Source organism: Meleagris gallopavo, chromosome 5 (assembly GCF_905368555.1).
Source record: "Meleagris gallopavo chromosome 5, MGAL_WU_HG_1.1, whole genome shotgun sequence".
NCBI lineage: Eukaryota > Metazoa > Chordata > Aves > Galliformes > Phasianidae > Meleagris > Meleagris gallopavo.
Genome location: NC_139408.1, coordinates 9,132,156 through 9,159,575, shown reverse-complemented (window position 1 = coordinate 9,159,575; position 27,420 = coordinate 9,132,156). Strand labels below are relative to the sequence as shown.

At 38.7% G+C, this 27,420-nt stretch overlaps 1 protein-coding gene across 8 annotated transcripts in view; it reads right to left on the bottom strand.

The window, feature by feature from the left end:
• Positions 1 to 27,420, bottom strand: part of DENND2B (DENN domain containing 2B) — a 152,653-nt gene that overhangs the window by 75,379 nt on the left and 49,854 nt on the right. For all 8 annotated transcript variants that reach the window (XM_085224173.1, XM_085224170.1, XM_085224174.1 and 5 more), the window contains one exon: positions 9,529 to 9,633. In XM_085224173.1, coding sequence (XP_085080299.1) covers positions 9,529 to 9,608 — 80 coding nt within the window. In that variant the 5' untranslated portion in view covers positions 9,609 to 9,633. The remainder of the gene's footprint in view (positions 1 to 9,528; positions 9,634 to 27,420) is intronic.

The following is a 27,420-nucleotide window of genomic DNA, read 5'->3' as shown; positions in this document are numbered from 1 at the left end:
TACTTAGAGGACAAAGTCAGTGAAAAGAACATGAGAATGCTACATCAGTTCACTTCTTGCTCTGTCTTTTTGGACAAACTGCTTTTTTCCACCAGGGAAGAAACACACAGCTCTTCCACTCCTCAATATTTCATTATGTTCAGATCTTCCTTTTAATCTTACCCTTTACAGGTTCCATTGTGTCTTTGAATTTGCTGTTCTGCTCAAGTGGGAAACTACATTTTAGGATAACTAAATAGCACACTAAGCTGCTAAAAGAACACAGTCTTTATTGATAAACTTCTGGCTCAAACCTGGACTGATTATGGCAGAGAACAGAAATTGTTCTCTTACACCATTGGCTTTCCAACAGCTTAAGTGTAAAGAGATGAGGCTCATAGAGCAGCTCCTAACAAATATTCATGGAATATGAAATATCATTAGCAAAGCTCATAACTTGTATCTTTGTTGGTGTATCCAGAAACCGATAGATTTTCATTCCTAAGAACAACTTCCCCCAGAAACTATGAAATTTTGGCAGTCCATTGTAAAAATGCTTTGCACAACACTCCTGTGCTGTAAATCCTGTGGACTTCTGTCCAACTTTTATCCCCACTGCAAAAAATAAATAATAAAAAAAAAAAAAAAAAAGACAGAGCACTGATTTTCTAATGCAGCACTGAATGCTTTAGCAAATATCTTGCTTATTGCTTTTACTCACTACATTTCAGTACAGTAAAAGCACTAGAAAGACATCAGAAACACTTCCAAAACCCTGCTGTTGTAATAATTTGCTGCAAAAATATATAATTGCTTAGTTCAAGCCCTTGTACTACTGATTACACTCGTGCAAAAATAGAAACCATCCGCGACTAAATAAATATAGATTGCAGTCAGTCTAAGGAAGCACCAAAAAACCAGGTCCATTTTTCCAGTTTCATCTCTTCATCTAATTAGAAGTTCTCGCTTTTTCCACAAACTGCTCTTCTCTCACATCTTCAGACCTTTAAACTGTGGTTGCAAGAACATTTCTGCAGCCCTTCTGAAGAGATTTCAAACATGGACCTCCCGATCCACCTCCCCAGAGGTCATATCTGACCAAGGCGAGAGACAGGAACACGGTGCCTCAGGCCATCATAAGTCAGCATTCCACCAATGCCTCTGACAGATAAAGGGCAGCTATTAAATCAAAGTCTCTATTCATGATTTTCCCAATTTCAAGGTCATTTCAACCAATGCTTTGGCTTGTTTCTGGTAACGGCAAGCACCATCCTATCTCCCACAGGCTGAGTTCAGGGCTGAGCTGTCCCAAACACACTGCCAACCTCACCACGTAAATAGCAGCTTTGTATTTCTTTCTGAACTGAGCATAGCATAGTCCAGCCTTCTGAAATTCTGTCAGTGGCGCAGTTCAAGCTGTTTCCTCTTTAAAGGAGTACAATGGATTTTGCATCAATTATTCCATTTATACAGTGGTCTGGCTGAAGCTTATTTGCATCATTTTCTAAGCATCGACAGCAAGGAGTGCTCAAACTGGGAGCAGTTTTAGTCCCCACCATCCCACAACTGATGGAGCAAACAAGCCCGATTTTTGAAGGGTACAAAATTAAGAACTGGCTTTAGGCAATCGCAGATCGCTGCCTTACAAGCCAAAGTCTCACTCCACTCCCACCAGAATCCTTGAAAACAAGAGCCTGTACACCCAACTATGCATGAAACAGCAACTGCCAAGCCACTGAATCAGATTTCCTTAAAGGTGTGTAAACCACCAACTACTAGCAGCTCTGTTGCCTTCTCTGCTTCAGCATCTACACCTGCATGTCCACTGCACAGAAAAGTTCTCTTCTTTATTTGTTTGCTTGTTTTGGTGCTGAGTTGGGGCAGCAGCAAACCCACCAGCATATTTTCCCACAGTATATCATTACAACGCAATGTCAGTCGGCACCCAACCATCCCACTAAATTTTCTTAAGCTTCAATGGGCACATCATTCAAGACATTTTTACACAGGAAGAGTGGTTTGATGACCCCCTACATATCTGCAACTGGTATTTTATGGAGACTCCTTTAAACCATCCAATGAAATTTTGAGCCCAGGTAGAGAGATTTTCTCCCACGCTGTTTTGAACTTGGTTCAAAACCATAACTGAAATGCAGCCATCCATAAAAGGGAAGGAAGCAGCTTTTCTATCACTACTCACATACTTATTAAAAAAATAAATTTAAAAAAATGGAGATGAGAGAACATCATAATTATGCTAAGATGATGGGAACCACACAGTGATTATTGGTAAAACTGTACACTTATGAGTTTCAACGAAGAACAAAGCCTCATTGTTTTAGAGCCTCATGCTTTGAAGAACATGCAGCAGAAATATGTTAAAGAGAAAAAAATAGAAGGGAAAATGCACTGCCAGCACATTTTTAGGATAGTTGAAGGACACGGCCTTCCTGCATGCACACAAGATCTTGAGGCATGCACAGAAGCTAAAAATGCTTCCTCTGATTTTCAAGTTGTTGCTTTCTTCACAGCAGCTCCATCCAGAAAACTTTATGCAAGTAATAAATATCATAAATCCTTAAATTCATATTCACATGAAATGAATTTATGCTAAAAATTACACCGTGTTTACCTTTCCGTTTCATTAATATTTTTCTCATGGTGAGACAAGGGCTGTACCACGGTAAATACAGCCAGGTATCTCCATCAACACTCACAGCAACAAAAAGGGAGCTGCTTCACAGTGACCTGCCTTACCTGTTCATCCACAGCATTGAGCCTGGCTCTGAACACAGTTTCTGTGCTCTAGTCAGAAGATCATTTGTGAGTACAGCCAGACTGGACTCCATCTTGACAAGAAATTTGGACAATGTCTACTGTTTAACATGGAGATGAAACTCATTGTGTGTTTGGTCTTAGAGTGAAAAATTGCCACTGTTGCCCACATTACAGTGTGGACAGAGTATCAGTTAAACCTAATGCCAGATAGATACATATGCAAATTCTTCTACTTAACAATTCTCAAGGTTTCAGTTCCCAAGGCAAAATATTTCTAAATCCTCTGCCCAAGCCACAACCACAAAATTCTTTCTTCAAAGGAAATAAAACATTTCAGCTGGGTTTATTAATGAGTACTAGGCATTAATTTTACTCGAAAAAGGTATTTGCTGTAAATTCGATGAATTTGGCCTGACTAGAACTGAGTTATCTGTAACATCCCAAAACAAGAAGTAAGCACCGAGCATGTGCAAAGATCTGCTGCTTGAGAAACAGAGCATCTGGCCTCCCCTTCACAGGATTGATAGAAGCTACGCAAAAACCCTGGGAAGCCAGCCCAGACCTGATCTCTGGTTTAGAAGCAAGAGGACCCTTCCCTCTGAATTTCAAACAATGCTATCTATAATAACAGCAAATAATCCAGGATTCGTGATCAACTTGGACATAGACTTACTCCATGGGCTCAGTTAGCTGGGAAATACGTCATTATTTTATGCTACATGTAAAGAATTAAAAACAATTAAGCAAGAGCACTGTAGGTATCTTTGAAGAAATACGAGTCATTTGATTTATATTGTGCATCATCTTCACCTACCCTGGAAGTAAGCCAGTTCCTACCAATTAAAATTCTCTCTCATTAACTTAAGTTCTGAAGGCCTGAGCCACAAAGTCAGCACAAACAAATCTCTGTGTGTGTCAGGCTAATGGAGCTGACAAATGGTTGGTGACAGCTGGAATGGCCTTACTCACTGCTGGGAGGTGAAAACCAAAACCTATACTTAGAGGTTTGCGGGTTTCCAGGCTAAAAGAGAGATGTATCTCAGAGATCAGAAATATCCTAGTGGAAATCTGATTGCTAATGTGCACAGAAGTCACTGCTTCAAAGGTACCATTCAATTAAAGCAGACAGAATGAACTGAAAACAAAAGCACAACGTTTTGTGGATAAGATCAGTCCAGATTTTAGTTTTAATCATGCATGATTATATCTGATTCAAAGATCCAACTAAAAGTATTTAGAAAGAGAAACATCTACGGATGTTATTAGACTAAGATCTTAACAACTTGCAACTCTGTGCTCAAAGTAATTTGAAGAAGCAATTCTTTGCTGGTGCAAATTTCAGACGCCCTGCTTTATAACCCACTGACACCACAGCTTATCAGGTTATTAAATCATGATTGCCCAGCTGGAGAGCACTCTCCAATTCAGTGAGAATGATACCACTTCTGTGTAGATTGGGTGGAAAGACAACAACCTACCTACACCACAAACCCAACCCGTGCCGAAACTAACAAGGTTACAGTGACGTAGTTTTCCAGACTAAAAGCAGTCCTTTCGCACAACAACAACAAAGACTGGCTTCTGCTTTGGCCACCTCCCAAATCAAGCCCTGTGACATGAAACTAAAAGGATGTTTGTTCAAGTTTATTGTGGCAGTCTCTCTATGTACATGCTGCTAAAATCAGCATTTTTTTTTTTTAATATTTCCTATATTAAAAATTCATCTTCCAAAATTTATTCCGTTTCTCATTCAAACACTGCTTGTGTCAAGGCAACACATAAGTTTGAAAATTGTATTTTGCTAGGTAGAACATAACCTCAAAAGCATAACTATAGGCTTATTTTAAGACTATACAGTTTTGGTGCGATTTTTCAGTCAAACAGAGTGGATAGAGTCATTTCTACATTTAAAATTGCACTGGAAAAATCACAATATTAGGACAAACACTAATTAAATTAATGCATTAATTCAAGCTAAATTTCTGTGTAAATTATGAAAACAACAAACATGAAATGACTTCAAATCAATATTATTTTTTAAGGAAAAGCAAGCCATTGTAGAGTGAGCTGCAATTGATCCTATGTTGATGCTCTTAAGTATAGGCATGCAAACCAAGAAGACATTTGGGGCTTAACAGCACACACCAGTTGTTCACTGTGCTCTCCCACTGGAGAGTTAACAAGATTTCAGAGCTTCTTCATGCCAGAATTGTTAAGAAGCCACTTTCAACTACACGAGGTGTTTTCCTGAGCTTTTGCTCCTTGGCTTTCATATCACTGACTCACAAGATAGGATTAAATCTGTGTCCTTGAAGTTCACTGTAAGCCAGAATTACAGTGTCATTTCGTAAGTTTAACTATCATTTTGCAGATGTATCAGCTACATATCAGGAAACAACACTGGTATGTTCCCAATGGGCCAAAAAGCACCCCTAGTCCTGGCACTGTTATCGACCAAGACCTAGGCAGATGCCTAAAGGAAGCAAGAACAAGATGTGCATGCAGTGCTACTCAGCCTAAGGCCAAAAGACTTGCTGCCTCACAGATTTTGCTGCTGTAGTTAAAAGCCTTTTATAGATTTTTCTTCCATGAATTTGTCAACTGCAACCTCCTGCAGAAGTTCCACTGCCTAAAGACATGCTGCATAGAAGTATCTTCCTTTCAAACTGCCTCCTTCTAGTTTAAATTGAAGCCTACTTGTTTTAAAATGAAAATAGATGCTTTTTTCTCTATTCACCATCACTCTTCCACCTATAATTCCAGAGACTTCTCTTAACGCCACTCTCCACTCCTTTACTCTCCAGGCTGAAGACTGCAGGTCAATCTATTCTTGCTTTATAGAGACAATGTTCTACAACTTTAACATCCTTGTCATCTTTTTACAATATTTTTGCTATTCAGAGCACAGTCAAACTCATAACACCTAAGGCACATATAAATGTCCACTTTTAACAAATGGTCAATGAACTCCAGATATTTTCAAAAGTAATCAGTATGTATGTTTATTTAAACCACCTCACTGTCTTCAGATCAAAAGGTTTTCTCCTGTGTTCATTGAAAAAATCAGTGAATCTCACAGTTTCTCAGGTGAGAAACTGATTATCCTCCTCTTAAAAAGTCTTCCTTTTCTTCTGTCTCCTCCTCATTTCCTAAATTTCCATTAGCACAACTGAGGAGAAGAAATGGCATGAGGGGTGCCTCATGCCAATGGGACCAAGGAGTTACTGCAAGAATGATGCTTGCAAGACATTGTATAGTTATGCTATAAACAATGTAGGCACCTTCTCTCCATTGAAGATTGTTGTGATTAAAATTCAAATCTATGGTTTACAATGATTTGCTTGGGAAACAAAGTTGTCAGAAAGACTACTGTATCTGAAAGAGATAGGAACACTATATCATTGTAACATACCTTGCATCTGCATAAACTGCGACAAAACTAGGACAAGGAAATAACACCAAAGAGGTCTTAGACAAATACATCTGTATTACGCCAGTACCAGCCCTTACTGAAACTCTACTGTACAAATTATATATGCAGTTTTCCAAATCTCCATTCAAATTAGGTACTACAATGAGACAATGGCTGTTTAGTTTAAGTGGATCTTTGAATGTGTTTGCAATAAATTCTGCAAGCCTTAAAGTTTTATAATGCCAGCATTTACTCCACTGATTTACAGTCTGACTAAGATGAAGAATCCCCATTGCTGACTCAAATATCCTCTTACAGGGTTTCACAAAGACAGGTGAAGAAGATTACTTAAGGCAAAATAATGGATGGAGAACTCGTGCATGACAATCTGTTCATCTCCTCACCTGTCATGCAAGTGCAACTCAAAGATTTTCATCAGCTTCAGGTTCATGCTTGTACTTATAAAACATTTCCTAAAACAATCTAATCAAAACAGATGGCAATGATAAGGAAAGACAGTTTATTTGACAGTTATTATCCAATAAATTAGTATCCAACAGAAATTTCAAAGACATTAAGAATGGAAAAAATTCTAAAATGGAAGAGTAGGTCCAAGGTTTGCTCAAGTCCAGACCAAAGTTCCCAGCACTTAACAATCTGTCTGCACTGATGAAAGGATGGTTAATGACATGAGAATACCAGATATTATTAAGGATTTAGTTTTAATTACCATATATGTGTATGTCTCTAGGGATTCCTTCGTCCACTCCTTCCCTCACACCCTCTCTATTCTGTTTTCTACGGATTTGAAGAGATCCCAAATGCACAAACTAACGAAGTAGGAATTGTATAAGGATAGTAGGTCAATTTCTGCTGAGCCTTAACAAAGCCACTGTTGCATAATATGACTAACAAAAGGCACTAGTCGGATGCAGTCGGATGCCCAATTTAAAAAGTGAAACTAGAACAGTACCTGGAGGAAGAAAGGTAAATCAACATAATGAAAGATTTAGACAAGGGAAAGGTGTGACAACACCACAAAGGAAGTCACTAGGAGAAGCCAGACCAGGGTCAGGGTGCTGCCTAGGGCAGATTATTAATTAAGGTGATTATTAATTCACCTGTACTTTGTAGTCAACCTATCCATGGTAATCAGGACAAGACCATCCATCCAATTCAGGAACATCTCCTGAAACTACTGTGATTCAATACGATATGTAGACGAGAGAGAAGGTATAGCAAAAAAAAAGGATGATTAGACACAAAAGGCAAGGAAGTGGCAAACATATGTGCATCAAATATGGAAGGATAATCAAAACTGAAAAAAAAGCCAGAAAGTTTAAACACAGAACAGAGATTTTGCTTTAAATAAAAGAAAAAAAAAGTAAACTACTAAAAGAAAAAATCAGTTTCATTGCCTCCATTCTAAAAAATCTCAAAAATTAATTCCTGTTTTCCTTTTTTTTATTGTTTGTGGTTGGAAAAGTTCAAAATACAATGGTGAGTATGCCAAACCAAGCCTGGATCTGACTTTCAAGTTGACCTACAGCTCCCTGCAAAGATCAAAGCTAATTGTCTTTGATCTTTATCTCCAAGCTTCTCCATCTATGCTGGTTATTCTACCTGGCAGCTGCCAGGACAGGGACTTTGTGTCTCTGACACTTCATTTTCAAGTGAGTAAATTAATCTGTAATTATGTGATCTACTCATTGAATCACAATCTTTACTAACTTATTTGAAACAACAAAGATCTCCCAGTATAACCCTCTGATGCATACACTGTACTGTTGGCTGATAGGAATAGCCTTGGTACAACTTATCAGGTGTGCTACCCTCAAGAAAGCACGGCTGGAACTGATCCAGCCCTCCCTGTTCAAAGTGTCTGGAGCATGTCAGTTACATTAGTACAATCCAAGCTCCCAAAGTGTTCAAGGAATAAATGAGAATTCCATCACTTTTCCCCTCTAGCACATTCATTTCTGGATGCAAAATCATTCTACTGCACCCTGCTCAGTGCTTTACAGAGTTCTAAATTTCCTAAGGTAGATAAAGGAGGAAGACACTATGTCTAATACCTAGCATAATGATATTACCTCAGTACAGAGACTCTATAAAGTCTGTGAAAGTTATTTACACATTCTTTCTCTATGTCATTAATATCAGAGTTTTGTTTTAATCCAAAAGGAAAGAAAAGTGAAGATACTGACATGTTATTAAGCATGACAGTGTAGAAGAGAGATTCAAAACAGACTGTTCTACAAGAACAGCAAATGTAAGCAATGGTTTTGTGACAGAAGAGGAGGAGCTGGTGGACCTGTCCTCTCTGAAGGCCACAAGCTGAATCAATCAGCATTGTTTTGTGAAGACTGTGGCCAAGAACAAGACTCCTTCTGACTAGGATGTATGAACTTGTTGACTGCAGATGAGTTGTTTATTTGCATTCCAAAGCAATATTCCAAAGAAGAGTTGCTCAAGGGAAACGTCTTCTAAACAGTCTTTTTTCATTGTAAAAATAATGCACAAGGAAGCAATTACTGACCTACACTTTCTGCTGTACCATGATTGAAAGATACCTCTTATTTACAGGCATCTGCATCACTGTGCACAATCACATCACAGCCTCCTGATGGACTGGAACTTTGTCACTATATAGCATTCCCAAGCCACACATAAACATGCCCAATTTTGCAAGCCCACTGTCTTCCATGGCCTAGTCTAAACGGACTGATTCCTTCAGGATTGCCAAGCCTGGGAGGTTAAAGTGTCCTTGGCTACAGTACTGAGTCTGGGGAACACATTACATAGTAATGAAACAGGCTACATTTTCCCACTACCTGTGAATGGTAAATAGTTGATCTACTTACTCCATAAATGACTTAATGTTCCAGAAAGGATCAGAAATAAGCAAAATAACAAAGATGTTCCCTGTACTTTATATTCAGCCCTTTCACACTTGCTGCTAGACCTGCAACGTGAGGCAGTCTCTTCACTCTATCTGCCAATGCAGATGAAGCATACAGAATGTGACAGAAACTGATGCAAAATACAAACTGGAGATTAGTAATCCAGAAAAGCAGACACAGATATGTGGTCCAGAAATTTAGCCCTAGCTGACTGAGGCCTACACAATGTCTTCCACACAACTCCTTTCTTGCAATCATCATAACCTGCCAGTGAGCCACAATAACGCAACAGAAATATGCCAAAAACAGGACTGCTCATACCTAAGTTCCTCCGATTTACAAAAAACTTCCCTCAGCCCAGCTAAGCTCTCTGTCAGAATAGAGTTTTCTTGCTTTTGAACAAAGACTTTCTTCCAAACAGACAAACTTTTCTCAGAATCCACACAGTTCACTTACCTATCCAGACTGTCCTGAGGCACTTTACTCCCTCCAGCTCTGCTGTTGATATTGACATTCTTGTTGGCAGTCATGGTCATTTCTGCTTTCTAGAAATCTGGATATCTGTAAGAAGAAAAGTCAATTAAGCATCAGCAAGACCCAGTGACAATTAACTTTTCAAGATTGCTATAAGCACTGCACTCTGTAAAAGCACAACTCCAGAATGCTTTTTGTTCTATAAAATGCAATTATTCTTGTTATGGTCCTGAGAAACTACATTCTATCTCTCTACTGCTGTTGCTTCACATCCTCATCTAAGTTACTAGTAATATAGTTATGTCTGGCTTCCAGTCACACAAAAGCTTCTAAATTGAAGGAAGTATTTTTTTTCCATAATAGGTACACGAATATTATGAAAATAATTTCAAACAGTGAAATATATTCAATAGCGATAAGGTTGAATATAGTTTTTAGATCTGCTTGTGACATGAAAATGTCTACAGATGGTTTCTAGCCTATTACTTCTATTAGCCACAAGACTGTCTTCTAATAGCTTAAGGCCTCAGGTAATATAAAGAATCATTACTAAATTCTACTTTTCCCTAGTAAGGCACAAGAATTGGTAACAAATCAAAAGCTCTAAATTAAATTTTGGTCGTGTTGAAGACCTTACATTATCAGTCATGCATTCTAGAATTCCCATTACAAGGGAGCATTAGTGTCTTCCTGACTTCACTAACTCCTGACTAATGGTCATCTCAAAAAGAGAAACTAAGAAGTTGCCAGAAGCACATAAATATTGTTTGCTCTTCTGTACAACTAAGAGGCAAAAAGAATACCAGATGCATGGAAGAAAGCCAAGACGGAGATGGCAGACAGTATAGAGAAGCCTTTGCGAATGAATTCCCACAGCAGGTATAAAAACAGTAAACAGAATGCTAGGATTCATTCTTATTAGTAAAGAGGTTTGGAAGGAGAACTTGAGGAAAAAAAAAAATCTAGAACAAAAATCTCCCAGATAAATGCAGAGAGAAGGCATTTCCTTCTCAAGTCCCTCACACACATAAGAAAGGAAAGGCAGTGAGTGGAGAATTGTGCTCCCAAATAACAAGCCTTACTGCCGTAACAATGCTGCAAATGAGCTATGGAACAGCTCAATATCAAAATACATTTCACCCAAACCCCACTACCTCAATAGAGATGTTGTGCTGAGCAAGAAGGGAGAATGTTATGCTATGGATGTGGGCTAGAATGTAGCCCCAAGGATGTGAAAGTAGTAACATTTGCTACCATACCTCACTGCTACCTATATTTCACATTTCTCTTCTGTTGAGCGCTGCTCTTAGTAGTAATCTCTCTGTCATCGTAATCACTTAAATACAAGATAAATAAATGCATCTTTACTTGTCTTGAGTCTATCATGAAATAAATGAGAGAGAACTTATTCCACTTGATGTTACAAGGATTCTAGGCTCCGGCATACTCTCCTAGTGACCTGAGATACTCCTTCACTTGTAGGCTAAAATATGTACTGCGATTTGAAGTTCTGCCTTTTTGGGGCTGACCAGAACTACCAATTTTTACAACCATTAATGATATAGTTAATGCAAAAATAAGGAGTATTACAAAACATCTTGTTTACTCAAACCCACAGTAAGTCCAGACAGCTTGAGAAGCCAACTGTAATGTGATGCTGAAAAACAAGCTGGGTATTGACAACACACAAAATCCTTGTACAAATGCACCCGTTGCACTTAGAAGGACATTCTCTTAACCGCTCTGCTCCAAACAGTTCTGCCACAAATTGGGTCAGAAAATCTCCTGGTGATTACAGTTCCAAATGCAGAGTTAAGTACACCAACTACAGATTCCAGATCTATTTATTCGTCTCTGGTGTTCTTGTGTGTTTCAGTGTTCCCAGAGTGCATGGAGAGTTTCTTTCCAGTTGGTAACATTTTATTTTTTTTTATACTGAAACTCCCCAGATTCCTCCAGTGTCCCAGTTTTACTGACTTATTATCAAGATCGCAAGGCTGTAAAGAACTGCCTGTTCTGGCTGGAAAAGGACTTGCCTGGGAAAAGAAATAAAAGCCTCTGATGTTGGTCAAACTTTCTAGGACTGTGAACTTTAGAGGGAATTGGGAGCTTTTCTAATGTTTCCACTCACATGTTCATTGCTTTGACTGTATTAAATCTAAAGAACTTATTAGCAGTCAAGGTGAGAAAAATAAGACATACAAGTGTGGCATAAGGTGAATGACTGTTAACAGGCATATGTTACAGTCATTTTGCAAGACTTGCTTTTCTGTTGAAGACCAAAAAGGACCCTCAAAAATAGGATACTGACCTGACACCCATAAAAGATAGGAAACAGCATAAAAGCACACTGTCACCCATCTTGCACTTTTCCCACACCCAAGATCAAAAGGAAAAAAAGCAAGCATACATTTACATCAAATTGTATGATTTTTATGGAAGCTTTGCACTTATCAAATTTCAGCTTTCCAGCAGCTTGATACAATCATTGTGGTCTACAATGATTATATATACATTCTATATTTATATATACATTCTGTATATATTCAAAAATACCAAGTTAACTCCACATTTCAAAGATAACTTGAATATTAAATATGGCAAACTGGTTTGTTTTCAGCAAAATGGGAATCCTAAAGTAACATTCCACAAGATACATCCATTTAGAGATATGTGTTTTCTCTCCATGCAATTGAGAGTTTGTTGTACACAGTAAAAATTTTTCTATGTAATTTTCCTTTAATGTTTATTTCTCATGAGTATTTTGCTGCAGGTGATGTTGGTATTATTCCAGCATATGCAAAGAAAATCCAAATATCCAAATAACATGGCAGAAAACTTTTCAATAATTTACTGAAGTACCTAAAAGTGTAGTTAAAAGCACTCAATAATTTAAAGTCTTAAATAAACAACAAAATCTCAAAGCCAAAAGGCAGGGGAAAAAAAAATGGAACCAAACCATTTAACAATCATGTTCTTTCAGGGCTTTTTAATGAGTCTGACAGTCCTGTAAGTTTATATGAATCACTTTTTTGGTAAGAATCACATCCCTTGGGTTTATGTGAGAGCATTCACCATCATAATATTTATATTTTATCCTTTGTGAAGCAATGAAAAAACACTCCCAAGAATTATGACATACTGTTAAAAAACAAATCCAAAAATAGTCATGTCACACAGCTTCTGCACTGCCTAGTGTACCAGCTAACTACACTGGCCTAAAAAGTCAAGTATTTTGATTTATTTGTAAAAACAAAGAATGACTGTTAAACCCTTAATTAGCCATAACTCGTATTTCAGTCTCTAGTAGTAAGAGGAAGAGGGTGGATTTAGACTAGAAATCAGGAAGAAATTCTTTGCTGTGAGGATGGTGAAACTCTGGCACAGGTTGCCCAGTGAGGCTGTGGATGCCCCCTCCCTGGAAGCATTCAAGGCCGCCTGGATGGGGCTTTGAGCAATCTGGTCTAGTGGGAGGTGTCCCTGCCTGTAGCAGAGGGGCTGGAACTAGATGATCTTGAAGGTCCTTTCCAACACAAATAATTCTATGATTTTGATCTAATGAGCTTAGGTGCTAGAATTTTTGTATTTATTTTTACCATCTGAGAACCCATGAGGTCTCAAGAAACTCTTCCATTTTCCTACACACAATCTAGCCATCTGTTCCTGCACTGTGAGAACTGTTCTCTCCTGTGTAAGGTGGATCCCACTGAACCTGGTTATTTACATTTAGGTTCAGATGTCTTACACATCTTAGATAAATAGATGTCTTGGAATAATTCAATTTAGGAATGCATATTCTCTATCTTCCATTCCGTTAGTAAAATGGGAGCAGAAGAGCAATTTTTGTGTGAAACTTCTGCAGCTCAACAAACATGCATGCTTTTTTTTTTTTTGTCTGTTTCCTTGGTGTCTTTGTTTTTTTAATACTCTACTCAAAAGCTCTTCGTATCCACATGGCTCTTTTCCCTACTTAGAACAGATTCATTGCACTCCATTTATTGCACTCATTTCTAGGGTATATTTTCCATTAAATATACAGTTGCAATAAAATAGTCCTTAGAGTATATTGCAATCCTTCAAAGTCAGGTTTTGGAGTGGTGAGAACACTAGCACTGTTTATGTGGCAGCTTAATGAAGAAGAATCCAGATTTGACTGCTTACTGACCAGCACTGAACTCCTACAAGAAGACAACACTCATGCAGACACAGCTCTCTCAAACCAGGCATTTGCTGTGATCCAAACTGCAGCGTAGAGCAGATGAGGTTTGAAAAGTGGCAAAAAAGAAGTAGCAGAGTATGCAGAGTTCTTAATGCCTTGAGAAGGGAGCCTTTGCAAGAAAGCTCCCAAGCTCTCTCTCCTTGCACTGTAATTAACACGGTTGCAAATTCTACAAAGAAAATGTGTGCCAAAGAAAAAGGGCATCAAGTGTGCTTTGACCTTCTGCTGTTATTTCTGAGCAAGGTCTGTGGGTGACAGTTCATTGTATGTAAAATATTTGTTTTCTTACATGTTACAAAGATTATCTTATACTGAACTGTCCCAGACCAAACCAATCTGTACTGCAAACAAGATAATGCTATCAGTACAGTGTGGGTTCTTGAGATCTGCATATGTTCTGCAGCTTTTTTTTTAAAGAGTGCTTTTCTTCTCAAAATTCCACTTATCAGGAGAATATGGGGTTATATGGGTTTTGGCCTGCCCCACAGGGCAGAGACCTGACAGGAGAACATCACAGGGAGCAGTGCAGGCTGTGAAGACGAAGCCATTTTTTCAAAAACGTACCTCGTGATAAAGACAAAATCTCAGAAATACATTTTAATAATGACTGATTTGGTCTACTTATTTTTCTTTTAGCTGTAGCTACAGCAGAATGTCTGTAGGCATAAGAAGTCAGTTAAAATAGATAACATGCTTTTCTGAGCATTTTAGGAAATCTTGCCCACATTTCAAGAGGTGTTCTACAGCTGAACTTCTATTAAAGAGATGCAGCTTAGCTTTGTGGCAGTTTGCCTATTCTCTTCCAGTAAAACAGACAACTATGTCCTCCCAGAACAACACGTCAGCTCTGATGAAGTGGAAAGTCCAATTAAATCTTAAAGGATTTCTGCCTTTAGAGGGCTTCTACAGAGACTCCAAAGAATGCTGTTATGCTGTTACAAGGATTATGTGCTTGCATCAGGTATACCTATTCTCGAAGCTGGTTAAGTTTCTCTTTAAGGCAGAAATCTCTTCATAAACAGCACTACAAACATTATAAACGCATTCCCAGTGTGCATAGGAGGAAAATAAAATTTAGGCCTTGCAAATGTGCTAGATATTTTTGCTTTTAATTTTTTGAAAAAGAGGGGAGACAAAAAGGATAAAAACCATTCATCAAAGTATTTTGTTCTCAGACATGGATGCAGCAGAAATTCATGCAGATAATGCAGCAAAAACTCTATGTAGATTTTGAACACTAAATCTGGTTTTAGACACAAAGCATCTGCATTACTCTCATATACCTTCAGCAAGTAAAATATATCCATACCTCAGTTCTGAATCAGGCTTTTGTAGAGAAAAGTGACTTTTTTCTTCTGCTCTACTTGAGCATCGATCATAATTGGTTAACTCCTTTCAACAAGTCCCATAGTAGACTTTATGAACACCTTTTTATTGAAAGCCCCCAGTCATCACATTTTTAGAAAAAAAAAGCTTAGGACAAAATAATCCTAGGCGTATGTACTTTGGTTTCTGCAACACTAACACTTCAGAAATGGCAGCAGCAATGTCTGTCTGTATGAAAATAACGTACTTATAAATAGTGTCTGGCAAACATTCCTCATTATTATTCTTTCTTTGTCCTTCCTCTTCATCTTTGAGTTATTTACATGAAAATACACATTCAAGTCTCACAAGCTCACCTGCTCCTGTTTATTCCTCAATGAAATCATAATCTTCTAATTGAAAAATAAAAATTATTTGCACAATAGCAAATTGTTCTTGTGACACAAAAAACATTATAATTTACTAAGGAGCAAGAGTAAATTAGCTTTAAGGCATAAAGGTTCTTTTTCATTAGCATGATAAAGACAACATGAAAGAAATGGAGAAAAGTAGTTTACAAAAAATATTCTTTCAAAATAGGCTGTTCTTCAGCATTTCCACAGAGCATATCCACTTCCTAAAAACATCATAGTGTAATTCAAAGCTGTTCAGCACAGACTGCCAGTGAAGGAACCAAGATGAAGAGACTTGAATATCATTTCACTTTTGAGCTCTCCTTACCCAATAAAGTCTGCTGGACAACTGAGAAGCATCCCAACTTTGCAACTGCTCCAAGATTTCGATTCATTAGACCATTATTCCAGGTAAACATGAATCACAGCTATAAAACAGAGCAAGCTGCTATCTCCAGTGCTACTAGTTCACCTCCCTTCCTTCTTGCCAGATGCACATGACTCCCACTCTGAGCACCACTGAAGTGCAAACTGCAGAAGTAATAGCAAGTAGTATCACTTGCACAAAGTTTTAATAATGTATATGATGGAGGAAGAGTATCTTGATGCAGTCACACAGAAACTTGAAAGGATTCAGTCTCCACTTTGCCATAGATTTCCCAGAGACTCTGGGTAAACTGCCTGAGTTATGCCAGTTGAACTGTTTCCTGGCAGCATCTGTGTATGGACATCTTCTCTAAAAGTGAGCTGTGCTACCTGGGAATGCCTGAAGTACGCACAGAGAGTGGCTCCAGCAAGATCTAGTATACTGAATTATTAAGTACTTTAAACCAGAATTAACTTTTCAGTGTAGAAAAATACCCCTCATTTTCATTTCCCAATTCCTACTCTATAAAGCAGAAACAAATCAGAACTTGTCTGTACGCAGTGGATAATTTATAATATACTAATTACTAATAATGTTTAGAGTAGGTAACACCTTCCCAAAACACCTCGTACAAGGGCATACTTAGGAGTAAGTATATAAGCAGTGAATTACATCGGAGCAGTAGGAGCTACAAATGAAAAACAGGTTTGTGCAGAGGGACCCTTGAGCTTTCTCTCACATACCCTCTGAGGCAGCAGCAAAGTTTACACTTAGTTTGAAAACAAAGTTTGAAACCCCCTGAAATTATCTTTCATTTTGCAACAGACTTCTTGTGACAAATTGGAAAACTGCCACAAGAAAAGCACTGAGATCAAAGGAGTTTAACTTGAGTACTGCGATTGGTGGCAATCACCAGATGACTCTTTCAAAAGCTCATCCATTTTCAAAAGGTCATTGGACTTCCGTTAGTCTGCTTGCTTCAAACTCCTTTTGCAGAGTTCTTCCTGAGAGCAAAGAGGTGGAAAGATACCTACCAAAGGCCAGGATGGATACAGAAATGCTTTTCCTATGGTGCCTACACAGACAAGCATTGTCTGTACCATGCCAACAGCAACACTTCCTTCACCTGTCAGTGATGACACGGTAGGAAAACGGACAGACAGATTTGTACCTCACCCTGTCCCTCCTCTCCTGACAGAGTATGCAGAAGAAAAAAGTAACAGTCTGAAAAAGAAAGGAAAAATGAAAGATAAAAATGCTAACATGGGGAGGGAAAGAAATGGAAACATGAACAAAGAAGATAAAAAGAAATAAAACAAGGATTGATTAAAATACTACCCTGAAATTCAGAGAGGCAGGTTAGGTTGCTCATCACGCTGAATACTCAGGTTCAGGCAAGCTTTGCAAAGAGATGTGGTATGTCAGCCTACACTGTAAATAAATAGAGGAACAAAGCAACTTCATTGTTAAGCCAGAGCAGTAAAGCAAGAGGCCTGGATCAACATCCAGCGTGTGTTAACTATGCTGTCCCACTGCTAAGCAGAAGAGAACAGGCAAGGTTGTTAACAGGCACAGAAGGAAACCTCAGACCACATTTTTACAGAGATCTGAACAGGGGTCTGTTCCCAGACCTTGCTTACAGCCTCCAGCAAAGGTCAATCTGAAGATAATTAACTCTCCTGGCCAACGTAGATGTCACCAGGAGAACTAGTTCAGAGGAAAGTGGCAAGGAGCATCTGGAGAGGGATGTGGAATGGATGCTTCACAAGTGTCAGGAGGATTGAAAAACATAGGTCTTAAGTAGAAGTGATGACAACAACTGATGCCAACCAGCCCAAAGTCCTTTGATCTATCTTAATACTATGCAGTGAAAAAGTACCAAACTCACTGACATAAGCAGAAAGCAATTTGACATTATCTTAAGGTACTGTTTTAAGTTTGAAGTGGAAGGTCTTGGCTAATAGTGCCTCAGTAAGGTCATGAACTGATACATGGCATTACTCTGCGCCTCTTTAGATCAGAATGTCCTACTAATTGTGTTACTGTTCTGAGTCAGTATCCGCAAGAAGGTCCTGTCCATGACACTTAAGCTGTCAGTGCTAACACTTCAAGTGAAGTAACCATTCAGTGGGATGGACTGTCTCAATGTGTGATATAAGAGCATCCCAGGAGGATGAGGAACTGGCTGTAGTTTGCATGGATGTAAGTAGAAAATATTTGACAAAATTGTTCTAGCTTGTACAAAGAAATGAGAACAACTTTGGGTCTGCCTCTTTTGCACTTGGCAGTTACCCAGGGAATCGAGATAGGTGCAAGGATTTTAAATTCAAACTTCTCAGAAAGATGGTGGGGCCCAGACATGTAGGTCTCACCATAAACACATGAGTAGCAAAGACTCCCCAGGTTCTTTGGTCACTGACAGCCATCCCCTTCTGTCTGCTGCATCTGCATTCCAGCAAGCTGACGTATCTTAGGGCAATGAGCACCTGTTTTGTTCACAGTGGTTTTCTGACTCAGATCCCCTTCATGTTTATGAGCCCATTGGCTAATGACTCCCTCTTTCAACCTCTACAGATTTTTAAGCCAAACCAAACAAACCCAAAAAACCTGAGCTCCCATGATGATGAACCACAGCAGGGTGTAAGCAGGCAGACAGAGCTCCAGCTCTCATCTCAGAAGACTGAGAAGACAGAAAGGAAAAATGAGAGAGGAGTATGATGCCAGCAAAAAGAGTGAACCTCCACTTTCCTCCTAGCTGTGCCACTGAAATAAAGGAAGATGACTGTAAAGAAATGGGAAGAGAGACGAGGATGAAACAAATGTCCGAGGGTCAAATACTGGTAGAATAAAGGTGAGATGAAAGATAGCTAACATGATGCCAGGAAAAAAAAAAAAAAAAAAAGAAAAAAAAAAAAGGAAAATAAGGAAATAAAGCAATATTTTGAATGAAAAAAAGGCAATAAGAAGGAAAGAGAAATATGTGCCCCTTCTTCCCCCCTCTACTTTGAGATTGCACCCATGTTCACTAGAGAAAGAAACTCATCTTTCCTCACTGAGATGTTCTTTCATTCCATCACTAGTATTTTCCTCACAGAATAAATTCTCTATTTTCCCAAATATACCTCGAGAAAAATGGATCTGCCATATTCTGCTGAGCACTGTGGTAACCTGATGTGAGACCTCACTGAAAGAACCAGGAACTCCCAATGTCCCTCAAAGAGGGCACGATCCCATTCATTTGGGAAGTTACCAAATGCTGGTAACAGCTCGTGAAATATGTAAACCCATACTGAGATGCAAACACAAGCTCAAACTCAGTTTTTTGAGCCTCTAATTCATGGGCAGAAGCTGAATCCCCACGCACATACAACCCTCTGGTGACTGAAGGAGGCCAGCAGTTTCCAGAGTCCTGCAGTTTGTTTAGAGAACTGACTCAGGCAGGGGGGAGACAGGAAAGAGGAAGGGACAGAGAGAATACTGGCAGTCATATCAGAATCACAATAATGTAAACTATGCGTAGCAAACTACTTCTCATCCCTTTTGTTAACAAAAATCATAGTAGCTATAGCAACAGAAAAGGGGAAGAAAGGAAAAAAAAAAAAAAAAAAAAAAACAATCACGAGACTTTAAAATCCCCAAAGAACGCATCCTTCTAATATGAAAAAATCAAGATTTATTGCACTAGCAGCTCCCACAAGGCAGGGCTATAGTCGTGCGCAATGGTTTCAATTAAAAGCACAAATCACTAACCAGTGCAGCTGGGCTTAGTGGTTGGCAGCCAGCACCATCTCCTCCAGTGAGCCACGAACCCTGCAGGGACTGAGCTAGCTTCTCATGCTGTGTGATGGGCCCTTCAGTCCTGTTTCTGGGGACTTTACCTTATATCCTCTGCTAAATCCTGTGATAGAGTGACTAATGCCACTGTTCAACAGCGAAAAAAGAAAAATCAAGAAAAAAAACACTCCTGTAGTTGAGCCTTTATCCCCTGTCTTTATCCCCTGCCAGCAGTCACATCTCTAGGGGCCCTGCCAGTGGTACTGCACTGCATGCTCAGCACACAGAGAGAAAACCACTGTGATCCCTGCTGCCTGTGTGTACTTTCCTTCTCAAATACACACAGTCCTAAGCTCCAAAGAGGGAAGGAATGTCTGGCACTTCTGCGGTGACTATCTGGCAGAAGCATCGCTCCATTTTCTGGCATCTCTACCAGGGTCTTAGAACAATTATTTCAGTTCCTGATTCGAGTGCTGCAGAAAGAAGATCAAGTTACGTTCCTCTCCAGCCATCAGCACTAATTCAATTTTCACTAAGTCAGCCTTGTTGGAATTTCGCTCTTCCACACTAAAACAAAAAAGGAAAGTGTGAATCAACACTGAAAAGCCATCAGAAGAAATATAAGGAATTTCAAGGGTTGCCCTGCACAAATGTAAAAAACACCAGTAAAATCCAGTAGAGAAAGAGTTCTTTCTTGCTAGGGAGGGATATTTTTATAAGCTAAAGGGATGAAGAATTTAATCTATAGCAAATGAACTTGTGCCACGGTCTCCAGTTATATTCAGTGGTGTGACAGCTACTGTGTAAATGAGTTTTCTTCCTTTAGAACCTACAAGCTGCAGAGAGCATCTTCCCATCTATCACAGGTGTAAACAGCCATCAGAAGAGGAGGCACTTTTCTCTAGACAAAAGCCACCTCCCACAGCACAGACCTTTATCACCTGCATGAAAAAGAAACTTGAACAAGATACCATAAGTGTTATAAAACTCCATTCACCAGGCCTCCAACTGCTAGACAGTGAAATAATTGGAAGCATTCAAACCTGTTTTAATATTCCTTGTAGTAGGAAGCAGCAAAACACCCACCTGACACACTGAGCTGGTTGCAGCACCTAACTGCTACATAGAGTTCATCAGAGCATCCTGCAGTAACAAGTGCTCCCAGCAGAGCAAGGACACTGAACAGCAGATGCAGGCACACCAGCTCTGCTCTCATGTACACTGCATTCAGAAAGGCAAAGACGAGGAAAGGCATTTTAGAGATTTTAGACTTTTTAAAGCAAAAAGAAATGCACAAGCCAACCATGAACCATCTCCAACATCTTTTAAGCCTTTCCAGGCTGCAAGACAGTAATTGGTGATTTGTAAGAATTTCTCTTTCCCTTTATTAAAATTATTTACGTACTGCTGTGTACATAACGTTAGAGACCTCCCAAGAGACCAGTCACTGTTCTAAAGTACTTAAATTCTATGACAGGAATTCCATAAATGAAGGCTCTAACTATCTTCCCAGATGCAGGCTTGAATAGACCACTGTACTGGTGAATTCTGCTAAGGGAAAAATCTGTCTTCACAGTCTCCAGAGCAGGAATCAACTCGATGCAAAGAACTGCTACAAGACTTAACCATTTCATTCTGTTGCTGGAGAAGATCAAAGCCCACATCTGTGGTTCAAGAGGCGCAGCTGCCCATGATCCCTGCAACCTAAATCCCTTCACACAGCCTCTTACAGACTGCTCCCACACTGCATCTTCCTCTGGTGATTGTGACTTCTCAAATCTCACTTCTCTGCTTGCAATAGGAAAGGAAGACAGTTCTACTGCCAATCAGCACAAGGTAGCACACAGCTTCAGAAACATATTAAGAAAAAAGCACAACCCTTCCCCATTCCACTCAGCCGAGCATGTTTGGAAAGAACAAGTAGCCAGTGCATTAAAGACCGGGGTCCCCTTTCTTGTTTTCAAATCAGCTGCAGTGCTGTAATGTGCAATCACTTCTGTTTGACAGTATTAAAACATTTAATATGAACTTGAAATATTTGCATGAAATGATTAATTCTATCCAGTCAGCATCTGGAGCATCAGTTCCAGCACCGGTATTTCTATTTAAAGATTTAGCACTAATTTTCATACTTCTTACTCAACTCAAAACTGTGAGTAAAATATAATTTAGTAGCAATTTCATTTTGCAATGATCTCATTGAAAAGGCATATCCAGTGTTGCCTTTGTGACATAGAAACAGCCGCAGGATAAGCCTGAGGGACACAGATCAGCACTCAGATCAGATACAATTTCATCCTCTTTTCCCTTACAGAGAATGTTTTGGCTTCTCACCAAACAGAGAGCATTCCACATGCCACAGGGTAAATTTGGCATAGCATCCATATGGAAATATATCTTTCTATGGTCTTCATGGTGTAAAAACAATTATCTGAACACAAAAAAAACTCATTCAAAAAGGGAATAAACCCATAGCAAAGTTTGACTAAAACTTTCCCCATCTCATGGGAGTACACACTGGAACAAAGGTTCAGCTGGTAGCTTCATACATGCCTGACACTGAGGCTGGCGTTTGTGTTCCATTTCTTCTTTCTTATGGATTTAAGTTGAGAAGTGTAGATATCAAATTTGAATCTGCTCACTAAACAGGAATAATTTTCTTGCATCTTTGAAAGCGTTGTTGTTCTAGAAAAGTACTCTACATTAACCCAACTTTCAGAATTACAGTCTACTCCCAACACATCAACAAACAAAAATGTCCAGATTTTTGTTATGAACAATTATATAGTCAACTTAGACAACCTGAACTATCTTTTTCATAGTGTTTATGTTCATGTAGTTATCACCTAAACTGTAGTTTCAGACTCATCTGCTAATGTTCATGGAGAACTATATCAGAAATGAAATCATATCCCATACTTCCCTCCTGTCTCCTATTCTTTCACTGCTCCTCCTTCATCTCACTTGTTTATACGTCTAAGACCAGTAAGTAGAGAGCTCAAACTGTGCACCTATGTGTTGTCAAGTTATTACAGATACAAAGGTTTGTTTGGTTTTGTACAACTATATATGCACAATACTGGAGTACATAATTTAATAGCCTTCACAAACAAAACCTGCCTTCCAGTAAGTAAATTAGCTAGAATAAAGCATAAGCAAGCATCAATAATGCCTGCTATTAAAAAAAAAAAAAAATCATTATAAAACAAATGAGCCCTTTAAGGCTCATAACGTCCATTATGCAAAAACTCTTCAGTTAAAACTTCATGTGAGCACATTTTTCCCTGGGTTTGATTAATAAAAAAATCTGAACATTCAAAACAGAAATGAACAAGTTTTGTCTGGCATGATGTCTGTATTACCAAATTCCGTGTGGCTTCCAGTTGATACCATACCACAGACATGGCCAGGATTTACTCAAAACTCAGTCCTCATCCACGAAAAGGTAGATAAAAACCTGTGAACTTTTTAATGATGCTAGTTACAGGAGCAGACAGAACCCTAACTGCGCCCAGCACACAGCAGGCTAACAGCAGATTTCATCCTGCCAGAACAAAATGAATATCTCTTGTAACAACAAAAGGTAATAAATTATAAGACTAAAAATGCAGTTTTATAATAAAAACAAAACTTGTGACTATCTATTCATAAGGCAATTTGAGGCTCCAGTATTTTAGCTGATAATTTGCCTTGAGATGTATGGGAGGCATAAAAGCATCAGGACTCACAAGTTCTTATAGATCATACATTCCAGTGGTTTCTCCATAGAACAACTGCATCTATTTTCTGGTGTTTATTATCTGCATCAATCTGAACTCCTACCCAGACAAATCGCCCGTTTAACCTGAAGGAAGAATTCACAGTTGGACATCCATATTCAAGAGGTTTTCTCTATCCTGCGTTTTAGGAAGCAACCACTTTGCTGCGGATACTTTTTCTGATCTTGGAAAATTTAGAGGTATGAAAAACACTAAATCCAGTTTAGCTGAATCTTCACATCTCCCCATTCAGGTGGGGCTCTAAAGAAAATACATGTGTGAAGATGGTTTCAAGTTGGAAGGCTTTATATTTTCTCAAACTGTAGCTTTATTTTTTGGCACAGTTTCAAGGCATTATCCAGACATCTGTATTTTCTTAACCATTTGACCAGTCTTCCTATTAAAAAGCCAGTACAGTTGCTCTGAGCAACAAATTCTCCTCCAATTGTAGCTGTACTACCAGAACATCAAGCAACTGCTCCCTTCAGCTCTTTCAGAAGCAAGCTTTGACCCTTACAGTTTTAATGAGAAAACTGAAGCCACAACACAAAAATGAGAACCCTTTGGTAATGTAACCACACCCCACATTCTGCTCTGTGCCCAATATCCACACCCAGCCACAGATACACAGCAGAAAAATACCATCTGTTGAACTTTTGCAAATGGCAGCTTCAACATTGTGTCTTCAACACTTGGACTTTCTTCTCAAAGAATCACTCTACATGGCTTCTTTCATAGGATCTCCATTTCTTTTCTTTGGGAGGGGTGCACGCAGGAGGGATATTTGGGCATGGAAAATAGCTGCGGGCATGAACAATGGAGAAACAGCATCCATAAACTGAAATGAAGTCTTTCAATTTGTGGAAACAGCTGGAAGGAGGAACGAAACTTATGAATAACGTAGCTGAAAACAGACTCCATTGGCAAAGAGCTCTTTGGATACTAACTATGGCTACAATTCTGTACGACAGTACTTCAGCCTATAAGTGAGAAGAATTATGCACAATAATTTATTCAGTGTTTTCTATTTCAGTATGCTAAAATTAGTCATCTCACCCTTTCTCTACACATAATTTTTAGAGAAGACAGCTTTTTCTGCATTTCGTGTACTTAAGTGCTGTGCAAGTGCTAAAACAAGCATTCATCTTCAATGCTATGTAAGAGGTGTGTACCCATGCAAAGATGCTCCCCAATAGAAAAGAGAGAAAAATGGCTCTTTGAAGACATTGACTTGCTGATATACACAGCACAGTATCTGTGTGGGTGCACAAAAGACTGTTCAAAGTCAGTTTTGCAAAGCACCAAATGGACTTCGTTGTCAGGAACCACACTAAGGGCAGCTGAACAACCCAGAAGTAAAGCAGCTCTGCATCAAGGGAACACATAGAGGCACATAACTGCGTTTAGCTGAAGCAGAGCCATGCTCCTACTTGTTCCAGCCTTTCACCACTCCTGCTTTGATCTTCTCCTCACTCCTGTGCTTTGGTGTATAGCATCTGCTTTTCTCCTGTCAAAACAAAACTGACTTCCAAACTTGGCTCATCCAGGCAACTCCCAAACACTATCTTTGTACATTTCTCAGAAACATGACAGAAGTCTTATCCTCTATGCCCTGCAAGAGTCTGTGTACTTCAGAGCTTAAGTATACTGAAAGTCAATAGTTCACAACCGCATGAATCATTTAGGTGCTTTTCAAAAGATGAATCATCCTCAGTACAGCTGATGTAAAGTGAATATGCCTGCTTAATTACTGAATTATCTGCTTTAACCAGACAATACATTCAACATAGAAGTATTAAGATAAGCAGTAAGCCTAGGATGTACATGCATTGGCACCTTTGATGGAGGATCCACTCAGCTTCCCACTTCTCAATGGATATCTTTCACTCCTGCCTCATAGAATGTTTTCAGGCATCAAGAAGGAAATGTACTTCTTACAAGGAACAGGAGGGTTACTTCTAATGCATGTAATTTAACACAGTATCTTTTCTGAAAAATCACACAACTGAATGTCCAAAGAGAAGAGATGGAAAACAAGGAGGCAAAATTCCACGCGAGGAACACCTTAGTAACTTCTTCAAACATAATAGAAAAGTCTTCCAAAGCACTGTCAACAAGGTACTTTACCCATGCTAAGGACAGCACATTTATTTCAATAAAAACTTGTCTTCTTCTCATGGAAGAAATAAAAGCTATTTGCCAGCTAAATCTTTTCTTTCAAAGCTACTCTGCTGCAGCCAAGCCCTATTACTCACTCAGCTGTTAGACAAGATCTCTTTGATGTCAGTGGGTCAAACAGCAGATTTAACACACTAATCTGTCTGAAAACTTCAGTGGTAAGGTCAATGGCAAACCAAGTAAAGAGCTTTATGCAGTTCTAGTTTAGTAAGGAGCTTTACTTCACATAAAAACAAAGTTTATCAACTTATTTATTTTATCTACTACTATATACTGCAAACAACAACAAATCACCATCAGCAAACAAAAAACAGGAGCTGGAGAAGGAACTTGAACAGTGAATGAAGGGATCCAAGGTACTCTTCAGATTGACCAAGCAATCTGTGACTTTATCTTAGCCTATAAGTGGTATTTTAATGCATGCCCTCATTCAGGGCCACATAGAGATGAACGGTTCCATGCAAAGATAAAGAAAGCAAGGAAGGTGAGCTAGAGTCTAGCTGAGGATACATTGGGAATGGATTAGAGAGGTGGCTGTAGAAGCATCAGCATGTCTGCCTCATGTAGATGCAAAAGATAGACAGGTAGCTCATTGTGCTTACAGCCTGAAGGACATGCTAGAGAATTTTACTCTGATAGTCTAAAACAAGCTCCTATTTTCAGATATCTTTGAATCTTAAATCTCAATTGCTTCATGTTGTTCCTCTCATCAAAGTCCCGAGTAACCCCTTAGAGCGTGCGCAAAATAGGGAATTTGGGATTTTTTAGGGCTGAGGAGAGGAGATAAAAAGAACTAAAGTTCTCTTTGAGCACTAAAAATAGGAAAAAAACGAAAACAAAAACCTATAGCACTCATTTCTCAGAAAGCAAACAGACTCCTAAGCACAAGTGTCAGAAGAAGACAACGTACGGTTAAACATTTTGTTTGCAAAATAGATGTCTAAGTCAAAAGTTAGTATTTATGAACAGAACAGGATAAAATAGAAATATTTACATTGGTACTTTCATTAAGAAACTAGAAAACAAAATGTGTGGACAGATAATTGTTTCAACTAATGATTTGGAAATAAAAGAATTTTAAAATACCACAACTAATTCATTTGACCAGGATTCCTAACCTCTGTTTTAAAAGAACATTCTTGAGAAGAGTTTCCAATCATGTTGATTTCATGATATATCTAAATTGCATAGCAATATTCAGATGAAAAAACCAAACACTTGCAACATCTTTCTCCTCATTGCTATCTGCACATATCTTTACCAGTGAAGACTGTTAAGAGAACTTGAACTGAAGTTGAAAAAAAAAAACACAAAATTTGTCACAGTCAGTAGTTGAAAGGGAAGGGTGTAAGTGATCCTTCTACATAGGAAATAAGGGACTCAAAGGATCTGCCAGTGCAGTAAATGTAGTTCGCTCCATCATTTCAGAGAATCCCTAGTTCTTGCAACAACACTGATTTCAGTCTAAATTGTTGTTTACTTTTTTTCTGATTCTTGCCACTCTGATTTTCTTCAGGGTTTTTGATAGTGAGATATCATTTTGAGTTGGTTTTGAGTTGGTTTGTGTTGGTTTTGAGTTGGTTTTCTTCCCAAGAACCAGTTCCTGAAGGTTGTAGAGTCTCTAACTTCTGGAAACTCCAGACCTTGTCTCAGCTTTTTGTCCAAACTCTATATGCTGTTATTTAGAGAATAAGTTCATTAATTCAAAGAACAAGTTTGGCATTTCTATGCTTCAAGATTGTGACCTACCAGAAAGAACGAAGATGGACAAAAATACCCTTAAAAACACAATTTATGTTTTCCCAGCCAGCTACAGTAGTTCCTCATCTTTAAATATCAGTGAGAAAGAAAAAAAAAAAA